The following is an 18337-nucleotide window of genomic DNA, read 5'->3' as shown; positions in this document are numbered from 1 at the left end:
ACTGAGGAACAGTTGGATGAGGGAAGCCTTTAGATGAAAATAAGTCGGTCTGTTGATGACAATAACTTAACATTGACACCTAATACAGTTTTATAGTTTCTCTGATATTTAAAGGGTAATTCCAAAGTCTTATAACTGATCCTATGTTTTTGTTTTATGTTTGTTTTGCCCATTTATTTTCTTTCAAAGCAAAGGCCCTTGGTACTCACTGATGGAAGAAGTACCGGTATTCTGATCCTTTACTTGAGTAGATCTACCACGATTACATTAATGTCAAACTTCTCCATTAGAATTAATGGTCCTGCATTTAAAATCCTACTTGGGTAAAAGTACAGAAGTACAATCAAATGTACTTGACATTTCAAAAGTATACATGCTTCAAAACAAAAAGTGATGCGTCAGTGAGTAAGCAGGATTTCAGCTCCTGGTTTAACTGTTTGTTGGTCAGTGGTGACCAACCTACGGGTCAGGCCCCTCCAAATTCCCGCAGTGATAAAGTTGTAATTTGATGAGAATAAAGTCATAATACTTCAAGAAAAAAACAATCGACCTGTTCTACTGCTGTGCGTGACGTTTGCTTTTTGTCCACACACATAATAACTTCACCACCTCCGATAAAGTGCAGCTCACAGCCGCTTCCCCAATATTTTCAGTGGGAGGCCTCCTGCAGTCTTTTGACAGTCCCAAACAGAGCAACGGTGTCAATAAGCTCTTTGATGAGTAAATGAATCCTTTCAGGAACACTCTCATTAGATGACAGACGCAAACACAAAATGCCCTGCAATAACCCAGATATGTTCGTCTCTGTCGCGCTGCCTCGCTCCGCCTGACTGCTTGTTTATTTGTCTTTATTGCGTTCTATTTATACAGCCCACTGTTTGTCTGTCTGACTTTCTGTCTGTCGTTTGTTGGGATTTGTCACAACTTTCCAGTACAGAGTGAAAGTGCTAAAAAATAAATTCTTCAGGTCATTCTGGGGCTGGAGTCTCGGTTTTATTTGTTCATTCGTGCATCTGAGCGGAATTGATTCCCATATTTTGGGTGCAGGTGAATTTTCAGCTGCTCTGTGTTTTGTTGTGTCAGTCGAATTGTTATTTTTAGTGTCAGTGATGGAAGGGGTCATTGAGTTTTGCAGAAATGCCACCTGGAGCCACTGTGGCAGACGGATCGGACAGGTTGCGATTGTGAAAACGCCCCGGACCGTGATTCATTGAGAGTTGTGTGCTTTTTCCTTGAGACTTTGTTCTCACCAGGAAAGAGAAAGCGTCGGCCATTTGTTTAAATACTTAAAATGGCATATGGTTGTATCTTCTTCTAACTTTGTGAGTAATTCCCTCAGTAGCATAGGTGGTGGCGCCCCCTGTCTTTCACAGGAGATGCCCACTCAAACGAGTACGCATAAAGGCTATTATGCTCACCGCGCGGCTCGTTGCAGTATTTTCTGAATCGTGACAGTCATGTCTGAAAAGCCCGGAGCGCGTGCACAGCAGACGCCTAGTTAGAAAAATGAAGAGGTGCTCGAGCAAGTGCTGCGTCAAATTGCGAAAGCCTTCGCTCTTGGCGCGCAAGCTGCGATGACGTAATTTTCTGCCGTCACTACTGCAAGAATAAATGTGGATGGTTGGGCTTTCAAAGTGTGTGACCATGGCTCTTACCTTCTATCAAGAGGCACTTACTCACAAATGGCAGGGACATTTATACACGAGAACCCTGAATGACAAAAGTCAGAAAATAGATTTTGCTGCTCCCTTAGTCACTAGGTTGCTGTTGAACAGCTGCATGGCATGGCCTCCACTTTTCTTTTAGAAAATCACCCAAAACATTTCATTGATAGCAAAATGGATGCCGATTTATTTTCTGTCGATATATTAATCAATTAACGGACCAATCGTAGCAGCTTTAGTCTGCATAGGTGAACTGACTATTGCCCAAGAATTGCGGCAGTGTATGGTTGATTGCGTGCAGCGCAATGTCTCAGGGAGACATCGATTCAAATTTAGAAAGTGCACAATATGTCGCCATTTCCTCCCGGACCGAGTTCGTGCAAGGCGTACACTATAAAACGCAGATCGGCAGAGATCTTTTCCACACGGGGTTTGTGTGCGAGTAATTGCAGAATTGCGGCAGTGTATGGTTGATTGCGTGCAGCGTAATGTCTCAGGGAGACATCGATTATTGTTTCAATGTATGTTTTAAATCTCCTTTACTTTTGCCTTTATACTTTTAATGGTTTCATGTGAAGCACTTTGAATTATCTTGTTGTTGAAATGTGCTATACAAATAAACTTGCCTTGCCTTGCCTTGCCTTGCCCAATAGGTGTGAATGTGAGACTGCAGACCTGTCTCCTCGGGTGTGACCATGAGGTGGGTACAGGTGATGCATGGATTATTGTCCAGATGTTGCTATATTCATTAAACTGATGCCTCAGTACATTGGTTTTATCGTTAAAGCAGCTAATAAAGATACATCACAGAACAAATGATCAGAACAAAAGTAGACAATTAACTGTGTGTTTGTCTGCATGTGCTAGTTCAGGTAAGTGCTGTAAGTGGTGGTTTAATGAACGTAAAAAAAACAACTGACTGCTAGTTGGCTAACCGCCTCCCACATACACAGTCTCACACACACATTCACTATTCGGGGATTTGCTTGACAATGTGAAGCACTGGGATATGAAACAGGATCTTCCATTCTCTCTCGCCATCACGTCTCAAAGTAATCATGAAACAAGTGAGCCTGTGTGTGTGTGTGTGTGTGTGTGTGCGTGTGACTGTTATTTTGTTGGTTCATATGCGTCAGGGCATTTTGTGTGAGACTGTTTTTCACATGTGCTTGTGCGTGACACTGTGTGAGAGAGTGCAGAAGCCTGGGGTGAGTTCTGCAGCGTTTACACCTCTACACCAAAAAAAGAAAGTCAGAAAGAGAGACGTGGAAGCTCTTATCCAGGTGCCAAAACAGTGTCTGATATATTTGAGTCCATGTAAAGCGTCACCAAATGTGGAGCGATCGCCCACTGAGTGCAGCATGTTCTGTTTTATGAGAGAGAGAGAGAGAGAGAGACTTGTTTTTTGACATTTAAAGTTTATTTTGAATTAAAAACAGGTTGGAATATTAATAATACACCCACCCAACAATCGAAACACTTCTTCCACCTCTGGAAGAAGTGGAAGACGTATGTAAATGTGTGTGTGTGTGTGTGGCTGCTTGTGTGTAGTGTGTGTGTGGGCGGGTGTGTGTTAGCAGTTCTTGGAAAATGTATCACTACTCACATCTTTGTTTCTTTAATGTAATTATCATTGCACTGATATAAACATAGCTACATCATTTGAATGTGTGTGTGTGTAACGTGCGTGCTGGGAGCTTGCACATGTAGCGCTGCCTCTGCAGAGTCAGTCTGCTCTGTCATGCTGTTTCCATAGCAGCAGCGAGAGCCAACACTGCCAACCACGCTCACTTCCTAGTTTCACCCCATTGGTGCCAGCTCGCTCTGACTCTCTTCCTACCTTTTTGGGGGCGGAGGGGGGGCTATGTGGGGACTGGATACACTTCAGTGTCCCCCCCTTACGTTCATTCGTTTAGACAGGGTCAACCAGGGCACAAGACACACAAAAGAAACACAAAAGAAAAGCAAAGATTTTCAAAATCGGGTCCATTTTCTTTCACAGAGCATGATAACCATAAATAAACAGCTGCATGTTTATTTTTTTTCACTGTGGTGTATTGTGTTGAATTGGTCACCTTGTTGTCATCTGTCCCATATCTATCCATTGAAATGAAATCCATAGACTCGATGAACCACTCTAGACCGAGCAGCTTTATGTCCTTCCTGTTCTGTGTGTCCCGTTGGTCCATATTCTGGGTTCTATGTGGTAAAATCCACCTCTGCAGACTTGTGTGTGTCATGAAGCTGACTGCCCACAGACAGCACTCATTGCTGCCCATGTAAACACCTCCCATTTCCTCCTAATATTTGTCATTGTCCCCACCGTCATTGCCTAATTCTAATGGGTAACATTCACTCTGCTCTCTTTTTCTCTGCTCTTGTGACCAAAAAGCTGTTATTTTTAGTCTAGTCTGTCTTTTCATGCTTAAGCTGTTACGTCAGTAGACTGTGAGTGCAACAACAAGCGGCTGCAGTATCAGTGGCAAATACAAACAAAGTGTTTAGCAGACTGCAGGCCGATATTCATACTATTGATTTTGCCATTTTGGAGGTCTTAAAAGACAGTCTAATTGCTCAAAGTTACTTATCTACATGTCAGTCTGGAACACAAATGTTTGTTCTCCTCAAAATAAATAGACTTTGAATAGAGTGAAAAGAGTGAGAGAAAAAAAATCAAGCAAAGCCACACAATTACAGTTGCTAATAAATGAGCTTATAACACACTTAATTCCCCTTTGATCTGTAGTACAGATCTACATTAAGGTTGTATCAGCTCTTGTCAGTGTTGCTGGTTTCGGAGTATTATACGGGTCCATCTGCCTCTTGGCTGGGATGTCGAGCCCTTGATTAGAGGTTGCACCAAGCATTAAACTGTTGTCACATCTTTGGGAGTCGTGTAGCTTTCAGCCAAGATAGCACTCAGACTGCCTGCTTACTCAGCCGATGAATGCTACCTCTAATGTGCAACTATGGCGAAGGAGTGTGACATCTACCAGAAGTCTAGAATATGTAGGCCTGCTACACATGGGATGTATTTATATAAATGAATGTCTTGGGTCACATTTCTGTTGCTTTGTTCAACCCTCTTTGGTGCAGAGGATCTCGTTCAGAGCGGCAGGACGCCTCGACCTGTAAATGTGTATTCTGCTCCAGGCCAGTTGATGGTGAGTTTGCTGCCGCTTGTAGTCCAAGTTCTATGAAGATATTGTCACGGGAGTTCACAGGTAGGACCCAAACGCAAGACCACAGGAGACAGAAGTTAATATTAACAGGTTTTATTTAGAATGTGTGACGGTGTGGAGCCTGTGGTCCGACACCAGAGTAGGCAGATCGACGGTGTGAGTCCCGTGGCTCGACACCGGAGGGCTGGTAGGTTGACGGCGTGAAGTCCCGTGGCTCGATACGAGAGAGGAGGCAGATCGACGGTGTGAGTCCCGTGGCTCGACACCGGAGGGCTGGCAGCTTGACGGCGTGTGTAGTCCGTTGAACACAAGGAGGGCAGAGCGGCGGCGTGTAATCCGTAGAACACAAGGAGGGCAGAGGATGCCACGGGGTTGAAGCGGGTGAAAGACGGTACGACAGGACAACCCCAGACTGCAGGACCAGAGTTTATATAGAGACAGGAGACTCATTAGTGGGCCCTGAGTCTGGTGTGTCAGGCTGCAGGAGGTGATCGGCTGGAGTGTCCTCAGCTGTGCACAATCAAGGGTGCGGCCATGGGAGGTGTCTGGAGGCAGAGGACAACCACAGAGCACATGGCACACAATAACAAACAGGGGAATGACAGGACACATGAGGAGAGGAGATCAGGGGAAACACACACCGGGTCAGACAGGGATCCTGGATCCTGACAGATATTCAGTTGTAAACTGTATTGCATCTTCAGTTGTTTTAGGTAGGGATGGATGTGTGTTAAATTAATCAATATATAGGATATCAACAGGTAGGAAAAGAGGTAACAGGTTCCGAAACACGGACAAATAAATCCAAAAATAAAAAAATAAAAATGTCAACACAGTCTCCAGTACATCCAGAAGTTGCACAACTCTTCCCCACTATTACACTAGTTTTTGTCTCTCTTGCTTTGACTGGTGAGTCAAAATACCTTCAGCTTGAGCTGTCAAAAATTGGAACACTAATTACAACTTGACTTCAAAATGATTATCCCAATATTGCAGTGACAGCCCTAAACATTTCTCACTGAGCGCCATTTTTTAATGACCACGACAAACTAATGTCCATTCTACTCTCATTCTGTTTCTATGGCTTTAGCCCTTTTGCAGCATCTGTGTGGCAGCCCGCCACATTGACATTGTACTTGCATAGAGACTACAAGGGAAAAGTAAAACACATGACATGCTTCATGAATTAGTTTCTACACTTCTCTTCCCCAGTGGCTCAACAGACCTTTGTTTACCTTTTGGCTCTAAACAACGAGGGGTCAGACAAGAAGCAGTGGTCCGAGGTGTGAGCTCCGCGAAAAGCCCCGACTGCTGGGTTTACACATGCTGTGTAGACAAACAGTAAATCCCAGCTCGCCCCATTACGCCCGTTCTGAGCGTGATAAGGGTGTATTGATTTGAATGTTCCAACCCTTTTTAGATAAACAGTCTGGAGGATCTGCGCTCTTTTTTTCTAAATCTGATTTCACTGGCCTTCACTAGAGCAGATAACATAGTGTCCTCACAGTGCTCAAGTCTATCTTCTGAATTCATCTGGTCACACTGTGCAGGACATGTGTGTGTGTTTATAGACAGATAAAGCTGCAGGTCCTTATCTCGGAGCCTCCTGGTCTCCCTCTCTCTGCTCTCCACGGCTCCTCGTGTTCATGTTCTCTCCCTCCTTTTCTCCTCCTCCCCTTTTCATTCCCCTCTGCCTCCTCAGCTTCGCTCCTCGTCACCTCCTCTCGTCCTCTTACTCCATTTCTCCTCATCACAGCTGGATTTCAGCTCCAGATCAAACAGGAAATTGAGGCAGCAGTCAAGATAACTGGAAATTCGCTCTTTGTTCTGTTTGAAAGAGCTGGCATTAAAATGTCTTCATTTGTCAGTAGATTGAGTGTAGTAAGCGTTTGGGTCTGAAATGATAAAGCTGAATGATAAATCCTCACTCAAGGATTTTAATACCCGTAGTTATCCTACTCATAACATTCAGCTGCTGGCTTTTTAAATGGAGTCATGTAATGGAGTGACGGAGTGATGTCGCAGAATTACAAAGGATTCAATCAAATTACAAGGCTCTGGCTTGTTGCTTGAAGAGAGTCACTGTGTGTGTGTGTGTGTGTGTGTGTGTGTGTGTGTGTGTGTGTGTGTGTGTGTGTGTGTGTGTGTGTGTGTGAGTGTGTGTGTGTGTGTGTGTGAGTGTGTGAGTGTGTGAGTGAGTGAGTGAGTGAGAGTGACAGCAAGAGTTAAACTGGTTGACGAGTGATGCCCGAGATTTCTACACCTGCCTGCCGGTCATTTGAAAGCTATTACAAAGTTTATGCTGATATAGCTAATACGAAGCTTCAGCAGTCTGAGTTAAACAAATAAAGTGGTTTTTTTCTGAAATGACGGCCTTATTGTCTTTCTCCCTGGTTCTTTGCTGAGCTGCGGTGGGGGATGATAACGCAAACAAGGGATTATGTACTAAAAAGTCTTATACTGTGGAAAATCCCCACTTGATTTTACTAACTTAAACTTATGAAGCCTCATAATTATTCATTACTTTTTTAAAAATGTTGTCCGCCATCTCTTCCATTCACAACACATGAAAAAGGAAACTCTTTACGACCAGTGTTCACAATTACAGCTCCATAGTTAATCTCATAAAAACATATTTGATGCTGGTTTGATATTTCAGACTCTTTTTAATCTTTTAAGGATAAAGCCAGACCATGTACTTGGTGCTGTCCCACCAGCAATAGTCTACACAGGCACACAATGAAATGAATGAAGACTGCACAGATTCAATGCGCCTGTTGATGTGTATGAGTTCCGTCAGGCCCTCTGAAATAACACTAACATCACCCTTCTCTTCCCCTCTTCTCGCCTCTATAGTGCAGTGTCTGGAAATGACCACTAAGCGGAAGCTGATTGGCCGGCTGGTGCCGTGCCGTTGTTTCCGTGGTGAAGAGGAAGTGATCTCAGTGTTGGATTACTCCCACTGCAGCCTGCAGCAGGTCCCAAAGGAAATCTTCAGCTTTGAGAGGACTCTGGAGGAGCTCTACCTCGACGCCAACCAGATTGAGGAACTACCCAAGGTAACGCCCCTGAACCCTGTTGACCTTGTCTCCAACCTCAAACCTCAAAGCCCAACTTGCTGCACATACCTTTTTGACCAAGGCCAGTCAGTCAACCCTAATGTGGTCCTTGCAAAACCAAAGTTAAAATCCATGGACTAATAGAGTGCAGGGATGACGTATGTTTGTCGGCCAACACTGAAGTTAGCATTGCACCGGTTCCCTCGTCAATAAGCCAATGGGATTTTTCCATTGCAGAAAATAAGGTCCATTGCAAACGCAAGTTTATGATACTTACACTATTGTACAGGAAGACACAAAAGAACACCAGTTATGATGTTTGACTCACTTCCTGGTTTTAAGACTCATTTCTGCAGCACCCGGGTGGCGCCGAGGCCATGCTGGTTCTTAAACAAAAAGGGTTCATCCTCTGTACAGTTCAGAGTCAGTGAACATTGCAGCTTCATTGTACTTCGTCAGCCTCAGGCGTACTTTAACTGAATGCTAACTTTTGTCATTTTAAAGTCATTGGGATTCTTCCCCATGTTCAGCATGACTGCACAAAGTTTAAAGTCAATCCATTCAAAAAGTGTTGAGATATTTTATGCTGGACAGCTGTGAAGACTTTGCACTGTATAAATAATATGTTCATGATTTGACCGACCGAAAACATTGTCATCCCTGTAGAAAAGTCGAATTTGAAGAGTCTTGAGGCTGAGACAAGCTGAAATGTTTCCATACTACAAACATCATCCCACACTAGACATCATCGAGTGACAGGAAACACGGGGTGAAAGAGAGGCAATGCCCTGACAATATTTCAAAGACAATTACAGGTGCTGTTTATGGGAGCGCTGTCTCATGTTATTGATATCCTGTCCTGGTTTAAATGACAGAGGTGGTGAATTGGATTTCTAAATATAACCTGCATGAATGGAGACAGTCTAATAGGGCTGAGTAAGTGGGGAGCCCGACTTGCATTCAACAGACAAAAAGCCTGTATGTTTATGTGTGTGCCAAGATTGTATGAAGGCTGCCGCGGCTGCGAGAGTGATTGGCCTTTATGTAAGTGAGTTGGAGAGCTCCTGAAGTGTGTGTGTGTGTGAGTGAGGGATTGTGTCTTTAAGTGTAGAGGCGTGTGGCCTGAATCACCTGGCCACCTTTCCATGTTTAGCTGTCTCGCGCTTTGGCCCTGGTGTTCCTTTTGTTTTTGCTCTTGACAGTAGTGGCAGTCAGGAGGGACAGAGTAAATGTGGCGCGACACATTTTTTAGATTGTTACGGATGAAGACATCATGCCCATCTGAGTCTTTCACAGGAACTTAGCTTACCTCAATTTTAAAAACGGCAAACCGGATTTCATGTTGGTGGACGAGAGAGGCCGGCAGAGAATACCGGCCAACGGTAACGATTGCAATAACATCCAAAGTTGAAATATTTAAACTTTTTGCTATCCTCCGCAATGGTATTTAGAATTGGATGTTATGTGGCTCCCTCACACCGGAGAAACTTGTTTGCAATAGAATATTAAGAGAAAGCTGCATTTTATTGCAATAGATATCGATGGTAATTTGAACACAACATGGGACAGTTGTCTGGGGGACTGCCCTTTGGTCCAAATGCCCATTATCCCGAAACCCCAATAGTTCTAAAAATGTATTTTTGGCCTGAAGTCTCAATTAGTCTGATGGCCCGTTACACGAAAACAAAAGTCCACTGATCCGAAAATACACAATCCTGCCAGCCTTACTACTTTCCAGACTCTGTTAACATATTGCTGAATTTAACAGACGACATATAAATCATAACCTAAATTGTAACGTATGACTCTCATAGAAAGACTTTTAATTTCGGCTGATTTTAACTGCTCTTCTGTGAACGGAGTCAAATAAATAACAGTGGGCTTTTGTTTTCGGGATAAAGGGCCGTTGGACTATAGGCTTTAGGTCCAATAGGACCAGCATTTTTATGCAGCCAGCATAAAGCAAAAAAAATTTGGCCTTGTTTGTTTGTTTGTTTGTTTGTTTTTCGTATTTGTAGCATTTCTAGATTTGGATAGCATTCCCGTTCATGTCAGTGGTTTAGTCTGTTGTTTGTGTTTTTTGTTGGTATGTTTCAGCCTGTCTGTACTCACTCCTACATCTTTCATTGTAGTTTGGGTTTTGTCCTGAGGGGCCACCGTATATTGGAGATTAAATCTGCATTATTCATTGAAAAGCAGCTAAAATGGCAAAACATTATGTGATGCATGACTCCAGCTGACTTCCTGGCTTTCTGTACTTCTGTATCTTTCTACTAAAGGTCTGTGTGATTCTGCCAACAGACTATAATAATCCATTGTTTCCCCTCTGTGTTTCCACAGCAACTCTTCAACTGCCAGGCCTTGAAGAAGCTGAGCATGCCTGATAACGACTTGTCCAACCTGCCCACCACCATCGCCAGCCTGGTTAACCTCAAAGAGCTAGACATCAGTAAAAACGGTAAAAATCCTCTCTGTGATGAAAAGATGACAAATTCAACCTGATCAAAGTTAAACTCCATTGAAAACTCACTGGCCCTCTCAACTGCACTGCAAATTACAACCACGCCCAGATACAGTACAGTGTATGGAGAAGAGCGGGCAAGGAAACAAACAAGGGTAGCACAGATCTCGAAAAGCTGAACGCAGCCCAGAATGAAAATAATAATCACAATTATCTCACATCCAAAGTAATATGACAGAATGTGATGCTGTCTGAATACTTGCAAAGATCACTGGAGAAAATAGCTCCCCGTCTTTATAGAAATGCACTCCACAAACACATTTGGTCTTCCCTCTCTGTCTCTCTCTCGCAGGTATCCAGGAGTTTCCCGACAATATAAAATGCTGTAAAGGCCTGTCTGTGGTGGAGGCCAGTGTTAACCCTATCACCAAGTAAGACACAAACACTCACCTTGTGGTATAACTTACTCTTATCATGACCGCTGAATCCCTTGGAATATCCGGGCCTGTAGTTTGATGGCAGCCCATTTGAATGTTTATCTACAGCACTGACTCTATCATCCTACAAATATACATATCTCAAACAATAGGCTTATATGTCATCTCCTTTTCATTGAGGACCAGTTTGTAGTGAGGGTGAAACACTGTGTTCCATGTTTTGTTGATAGCGCCAATTGAAACAACCGGTTTGAATGGACTCAGTTCAAGATGTAACGGATTGTTTGATGCATCTGCCATGTATTTAGCTGTTTTTCCCTGTCAAGAGACCGACACTAGTCTTGTTTTTTTCTGCTTTTCCTTGTATTCCAGTCTATGCATTTAAAGCACCACAGCGGCACTTCATATTTTACAGTAGTTTGCTGCATCCACAGACCCTTAACTGCCATACAACCATATACATCCTATTGGCTCAGCTATGACTAGACAATAGAAGATATAATTGCTACAATAAAGTGCTGATGTAGTTCACTATTGGAGCATCAGGTGTTATGGTAGTACCGGTAATTGCTGTTTTGCTGTCGTCGGTGTCATGTCCATGAAGCACAACTGGACTCAACCACACAGTAAACTGCAGACATACAAGTTTATTTTACTGTTTGTGTGTGTGTGTGCAAGAGATGAGTCATCTACAGGCTGATGGCAGCGAGCTGTTTTACGGGGTTGTATGGGAACATATTTGAATCCATTGTGTCCCTTTTAAGGATGCACATTTTCTTTTTTTCTTATTCTTTTGCATTTGTTCTTTTTTTTTACTCTCTTCCAGACTCCCAGATGGTTTTACGCAGCTCCTGAATCTGACCCAGCTCTTCTTAAACGATGCCTTCTTGGAGTATCTGCCGGCTAACTTTGGCAGGTAAAGTGATGCATGTAATTGTTAGTGTGTGCTTGGTCCTGAGCATTTGTGTGTGACTTTGTTGGATGAGGTGTTTTTACATATTTCAGGCACCACAGACTCTAATTCAGTCAGTGCCGCGAGTATCAATTGTAAAAGGTCCTCATGAAAAATATGGGTACGTCCAGGTTTATCATCCTTTAAACTGTACTGTGCTGCACATGATTAAAGGATGTGTAGTTATTCAAAGATGCTGAGCTTGCCCGATAGGCCTGAGGCTTAGTTCTTGTATAGACATTTATCTTTGGGGCATTTTTTATGTTAGGGCCAAGTTTTCATTTCTCAAAAAATATTAGTTTATTCCTCTATCCATTCAGTCATTCTTTCCTCATCCTATTATCCCATTAATATATACTTCCGAGCACTTTGTGAGGGTCACTGTATTGTGTTTTTTGTTCATTGTTGTCTTAATACTCCATTTCCAACAAGTTGCTCTGCTGGTTTTATTCAGTTATGATGAGTGAGGGCAGCTGATACCTGTTAGTTTGTGATGAAAGACATTTCAAATGAACTCCTGTGGAAGCACATACGTTAAAAGTAAACTAAATTGAAACACTTTCATGGAGCTGATCATCTATAATAATGTGGATTAATCTTTGGTAATCAAACATTACCAATCAATTAGTATCTATCATTATATCACTGATTCGGATACAATTCCTCAAGTTAAAATAAGGATAAATAGGGCCTGTTTTTTGCCACATTTTCTGTTACAACTGTTGTAGTAAGAATTGTTGCGAGAGAGAATTAATAAAGTATTTTAAGTTTTTGTTTCTGTCTTCTGTTTGTCAGACTCTCCAAACTACGGATCCTGGAGCTCAGAGAGAACCACCTGAAGACCATGCCAAAGTAAGAATCACTGCCATATGCATGTATGAGAAAAAACAAACGAAAGAAAAAGAGAGAGAGAGAGAGCGAAAGAGTTAAGACAACGTTGCTAACACGTGTTAATCTTTGAGCACATAAGCGTGCGTCCTAAACACTCCCACCATGCAAGGGCAACAGTTGGGATGAGACACTAACCTGCCACAACCCAATAATAAAACGATTCTATTGGAAGACTTTCTGAAGAATCTTTGTTTTCTGTAGAGAAGACATCACAGTTGATACTGTTTTGTGAATGCATTGATACTTTGTCTTTCATAGGAGCAATTGGCATTCAGTACACAATATACTGAAGCCAATGTGGGCTTACAGCAATTTGCAAAACTTGTTTTATTATTACCGGCCGCTATATTTCTTAAAATATTGGCACTGCATGCATCGTCATTGGCAGATTATTCTATGGCCTCAATTTAAATTATAGCAAATCAGAGCCACAATAAACAGAAAATTGCTGCAATGCTATAATATTATCACGTGCCATTTTTAACTGATTCAAAGGTTTCTTTTGTTCCTGTGAACTGCTGGGTCGCTAATTGCTAAGATGCTAATATGCAATTAATTATAATAATTGGAATAAGAGTAAAAATACAAATTAGAAAAAAGGCAAAGTTTAAAAATACATACAGAATACATGTAATGTAAGTAATACAATGCTAAACTGTATGTTTGGCTGGTGTTTTGTTGTGCTGTGCAGTTTTTAATTTAATAAAAGTATATGCTGTAATGTAATGTAGTTGTGCTAATCAGAGTATTCTCTCCTCTCAGGTCCATCCACAGACTGACACAGTTGGAGAGGTTGGATCTGGGTAGCAATGAATTCTCTGAAATAGTGAGACTGATTGTATTTTGAAATAAAGCATATATTAAGTGTTTGAATCTATATATGTTTGACATGGAGATTATCCTATGATATCACAGAAAGCTCAAATGTGAGAGTCTTAGTCGTCATTTACCAGATATTTATTGCTAAAGCGAAGGAGGAATCCAAACAGAAACACAGATGCTGTGTCCTGTTCAAAGTTCACATTTCAAGACCCAATACCACATATGGTCTCACCGAGGCCGGAGCAAGTTCAGCCTACTGTCCTTTAGTCGGACCCTGAAATGGGGCACAGTGACATGATGGAGGAAGAGAGGGTTGGATGGAGGCGAGCAGGATATGACATCAGGGTCGGACAGGAAGTCGACTTTGACAGGACTAGATTGGCTACATGGTCTGGTTCCTGGCAAGAGAGAGAGACCAATGAGAGAGAGATTGCCAGTCTCACCCACTCTACCGGCATTTAAAAACAAAATAATAATGTATGCTAAAGACTTGGTCTGAAGATGCGCTTAAGATATTATTATTATCTGTACATGTTCACATTAGTGCTGAGATGGTGTCCTTTGATGTGAATGAATAATTCAGTTGTTTTCATACAAGTAGCTGCATAACTGCATATTGATGCCTACGTGCTATGCTGATACTGATTCCTCTGTTTGCATGTTAGCCGGAGGTGTTGGAACAGATCCACAACCTCAGAGAGCTGTGGCTGGATAACAATTCTCTACAGTGTATACCAGGGGTAAGAACACGGATGCGTTACTTTCGTCACGTTTTTATTCCTTTTGTGTATTTTTTATCTCGTATGTTGTTTATCGTTGCTGTTGTTCGCTGCTGCTGGCTGGCTGAGGGCTACCAAACGAAATGTCGTTGTATCACTACAATGACAATAAAAAGCTCTTCATCTTTATCTTATCTTTCAGCTCTTACAGGGACAACAAAGCAGCCCTGGAGATATTTAGATGATACTTTCTTTCAGATATTCTGCTTATCTGTCTTTTGCCTGTCAATCAATTTTTCTTTTCTCTCCCCGCCCTCCCGGCTGCAGACGATAGGAAAACTCCGTCAGTTGCGGTACTTTGACTTAGCGAAGAACCGCATCGAGACGTTGGACACGGAAATCTCAGGCTGCGAGTCCTTAGAAGACCTGCTGCTGTCCTCCAACATGCTGCAGCACCTCCCTGACTCTATAGGTACACACACAAACACATACACACATGCACACACAAAGACCCAAGTTGATGAAGCTGTAGCAAAGCATTTAAATTCCCACCTATTTAGTTCCTGATCGGGCAGTGCAGTAGACTGCAACAGAGGACTGTGGTTGTACTGGAAATATCACAGGTGAGAGTGGTTCTAGCTGTGCGAGAGTGGTGTAGCACAGATAACTGAAAAGAGTAATAAAGGATAAAGGCTGGTATTATTCTATCTTTTTCTGACTGGAAACAAATCCCATGAAAAGACCAAGAAGAGAAGGTGTAAATCTAAAACCATAGACACTTTCAGTAATTTACTAAAGCAGCTGGACACGGTCGTCTTATGAAATGATACTCAAACAGGAAGACATTTTGCATTTGTTTTGGGCTATTTTTAGACTGATTAATATGCATTTTGTTGCGCTGGGGAATATTTATGTGCAGCAGGTTGGTGTATGTGTGATTGACACATAAATAGATTTCGTGCTAATGAAAAAACATGGCACTCAGTGCAACCGTGTGGCTCATTAATGGGTCTTTAATCGTTTTTGGACAACACTGGAGCTTTATTGTGAAGAGGAATGAGCTACATCACGCTTTGGCAACACTGACAATAACCATTAGTATGAACCAATCATCGTTTGTTTTAGTCTTTTAATGGGGTCACGAGAAGACAAAAATAGAATATTGCCAACTCTATACTTCACTTCTACTTGTGTCAGAAAATTGTTCTTCAAAAGGGGCATTTCAGAGCTCAGCGTATATTCTTTTCAACAGCATATGTGTGTTTGTGTGTCAATGTGAATATGTCTGTGTATGCATATTGTGCAGGAATGTTAAAGAAGCTGACAACATTGAAGGTAGATGACAACCAGCTGACCTCACTGCCTAGCACCATCGGGAGGTAAGAAACACACACACACACACACACACACACAAAAAAAAAAGAAAAACATACAATAAAGCCATGTACACTTTAGCTTTTTTTTCAAAAACGTATTTGTCAGATTTTCTCAGCAGGTTTATCTTTGGTGGGTTGTTTTCCTTGTTTATTGCTGTCAGTTGCTGTGTTGTTATGCTGGCTCATGATTGGGGGGGGTTCTGTGTGTTGTGTTTGCTGCGTTGCCGTGGTATTAGTGCGAAGCCCAAGCAAGGGTGAGTAAAATTAGCCTACTGGATCCAGGGGTGCGTTCAGAGACAGATAGATGTTCAACTGCGTTACAGATACGTACACACAAGCTCATAACTGCATGGGATTGTGGGAAACTGCATGCAAATTACATGCAAACATAAACTTTAAATATTTTTAAATATTTGAATCCAATCTACATTCTTAATTGAACATGTTCAATACCCGCCCTGCTCAAATCTGCAGGGTTGAGATGCAAATGATTGCATGTAAAATGATTAGAGTGATTTGATGAAAATAATTCTTATTATAATCCATCACAGTCCAGATTCAATCACATAAACCTTTGAAAATTATTTGAATCAAGCACAAACATTTTTTAATTCAGAAGCTTTGTCAATTAGTTTTTTGTTTTTCATTTTCTGTATACTTTTGACGTTGCTTACGATCATAACAGTCTTCTCACTTTGCACACTGCAAATAAGAACTCCATGATTGATAGACTTTGTAAGAACAGTTGAGTAGTGACTTGGATAATGCTGCTAATTATTGTGTGAATCAGTTAATCTGTGATGGATTACTTTCTCCTCAAGACTATTTAACATCCAGTGACATATAAATGCCACTCTTTGCAGCACATTTGTATCAGAACGCTCTGAAAACCTTTTGTCTTCCTGAACAAATCCCGGGTTTTAGCCTCAATAAGTAACACTGTAGATCCATTGCTTCCTCACTGATTAAAACAAAAACACCTGAAATGATCATTTTCTTACCCCTCTAGTTTTTAAGTGTTACTTACTCATTCTGAATGGGATCATATTTCTACACCTCTGGTTCTACATCTGAGCAACTCTACATTCCTAAATAAGATATTATTTTACATTACTAGACAGATACGTGTATGTTTCGGCAGAATTTATGCCTCAGGCAATACTACATTCTATTCCCCTCTAGCTGCATCAGTGCAGTAGGATATATACTGTATAGTCAATCGTATCAATAGTCAAGAGCTGAATCAGTCGTTATGTTTCTGTGCATATATATATATATATATATATATATATATATATATATATATATATATTTTTTTTTTTTTTTTTTTTTTGTGCAGCCTATATTGGTTTCAATAGAACCAATAAACAATGCAGTAACTTTCATGGGAAGAGCAAGTACATTCTCATTTTACTTTCAGCCAGTAATCGTTTCAAGGCCATAGCTATATTGCAGCTATAGAATTAGGCCACAATAAACATGTATACGTACTTACGCCAGGTAGCCGTTTAGACAGCTGTATCTGAGTTGACTCTGATGTAAAACATTTAGCTGAAGCAGGGTTTAAGTTTCTTGCTGAGCATCCTCCCACTAAAGTATTTATGCCTCATACACAAAGGAGATCTAAAAACATGTGTGACACAGTGTCTAACCACTGAGCGACTGACTGTGTTTCCTCGCAACACCTGCCATTGAGAATAAGCTCATGGAGCCGGTTGGCCGGCGGCAGCTAAACAATTCTTAGAAGTGCTGTGAAAAAGTCCTATTTGACACGTTCAAACCAGCATATATTTGTGGGAGAAGTGGGAGACATTGTCATTCTTTTAAGTGGGAATACAAAACAATGTTGAGAAGAAAATAATAAACGAGGTAACCATAAATCTGCATCTATATATAAATCTCTCCTCCCCTCTCTCCTTTCAGACCGTATGGTGGCCCAGATGGTCCGGTCTAATGGGAGTAACAGTAGCAGACTAATGCAATGTTAACAGTGACAGAACATTAATGTAAAAGTGTTGTCTCATTAGCATTAGCCTGCTGTTAGCGTGCCGCTAGGCCAAGGATGACAGTCAAGGGGGGTGGGCGGGTCAGGGTGTCCTGTAGCGGGCCTGTCGTGGATGTTACTGTGATTCTTGGTTGAGGGAAGAAGTTGAGATCCAGGTTGAAGAATTTCAGACATCAAAGGGGATAACGTGGGAAAGAGAAAATGCGTGGTCAGCAAATGAGACCGGGTTAATGTAGGCAACACCAGATTGGTTACGTCTTAATCGATTGCCTGATTCTTCAATGTGATGATCCTTTCCTTCTCTCAACACTTTCTCCCTTTTAAGTTGTCGCTGTAAAGACAAATTGACCTTTTGACATTAACATGTTACAGGATGAGGCTGGCGCATTTCTGAATTTTTCTTACTGTCAACAAATTCCACAAAAGGACCAAAACCAACACTGTGTTCGTCCGTCTCTCAGCACCATGTCTGTGGCATTCGGTTCCTGAAGACTCAAAATAATAACTGTTCATTCCGCAAACTGCTGAAAGATATCTGAAACCGGAGGAGATAATGCATTACTTTGGAACTTTTTTCATCTCCAGTATTTTACACCAAAGGCTGGTGTATGTGGGAATGACTCAAAAGAACTACAGTGTGTGTGTGTGTGTGTGTGTGTGTGTGTGTGTGTGTGTGTGTGTGTGTTTATGGTGACATGTCACATGTCACCCAGTGCAATGTGTGTCTCATTGATGTATTTTTAACTAAGAAGCTCTGCTGCACAGAGGA

General features: G+C 41.7%; 1 protein-coding gene across 1 annotated transcript in view; it reads left to right on the top strand.

Moving 5' to 3' along the window:
* Nucleotides 1-18337, top strand: part of lrrc7 (leucine rich repeat containing 7) — a gene marked incomplete at both ends in the record, with an annotated part of 57257 nt that overhangs the window by 16269 nt on the left and 22651 nt on the right. The window contains 10 exon segments of the mRNA XM_079266765.1: nt 7703-7905; nt 10246-10363; nt 10719-10797; nt 11630-11719; nt 12551-12607; nt 13409-13472; nt 14134-14208; nt 14515-14659; nt 15494-15566; nt 15800-15817. Of these exon segments, the coding sequence (XP_079122891.1) occupies nt 7703-7905; nt 10246-10363; nt 10719-10797; nt 11630-11719; nt 12551-12607; nt 13409-13472; nt 14134-14208; nt 14515-14659; nt 15494-15566; nt 15800-15817 (922 nt within the window).

This window comes from Melanostigma gelatinosum, assembly GCF_949748355.1.
Source record: "Melanostigma gelatinosum genome assembly, chromosome: 4".
Taxonomy (NCBI): Eukaryota; Metazoa; Chordata; class Actinopteri; order Perciformes; family Zoarcidae; genus Melanostigma; species Melanostigma gelatinosum.
This window is presented reverse-complemented; position numbering and strand designations above follow the sequence as displayed.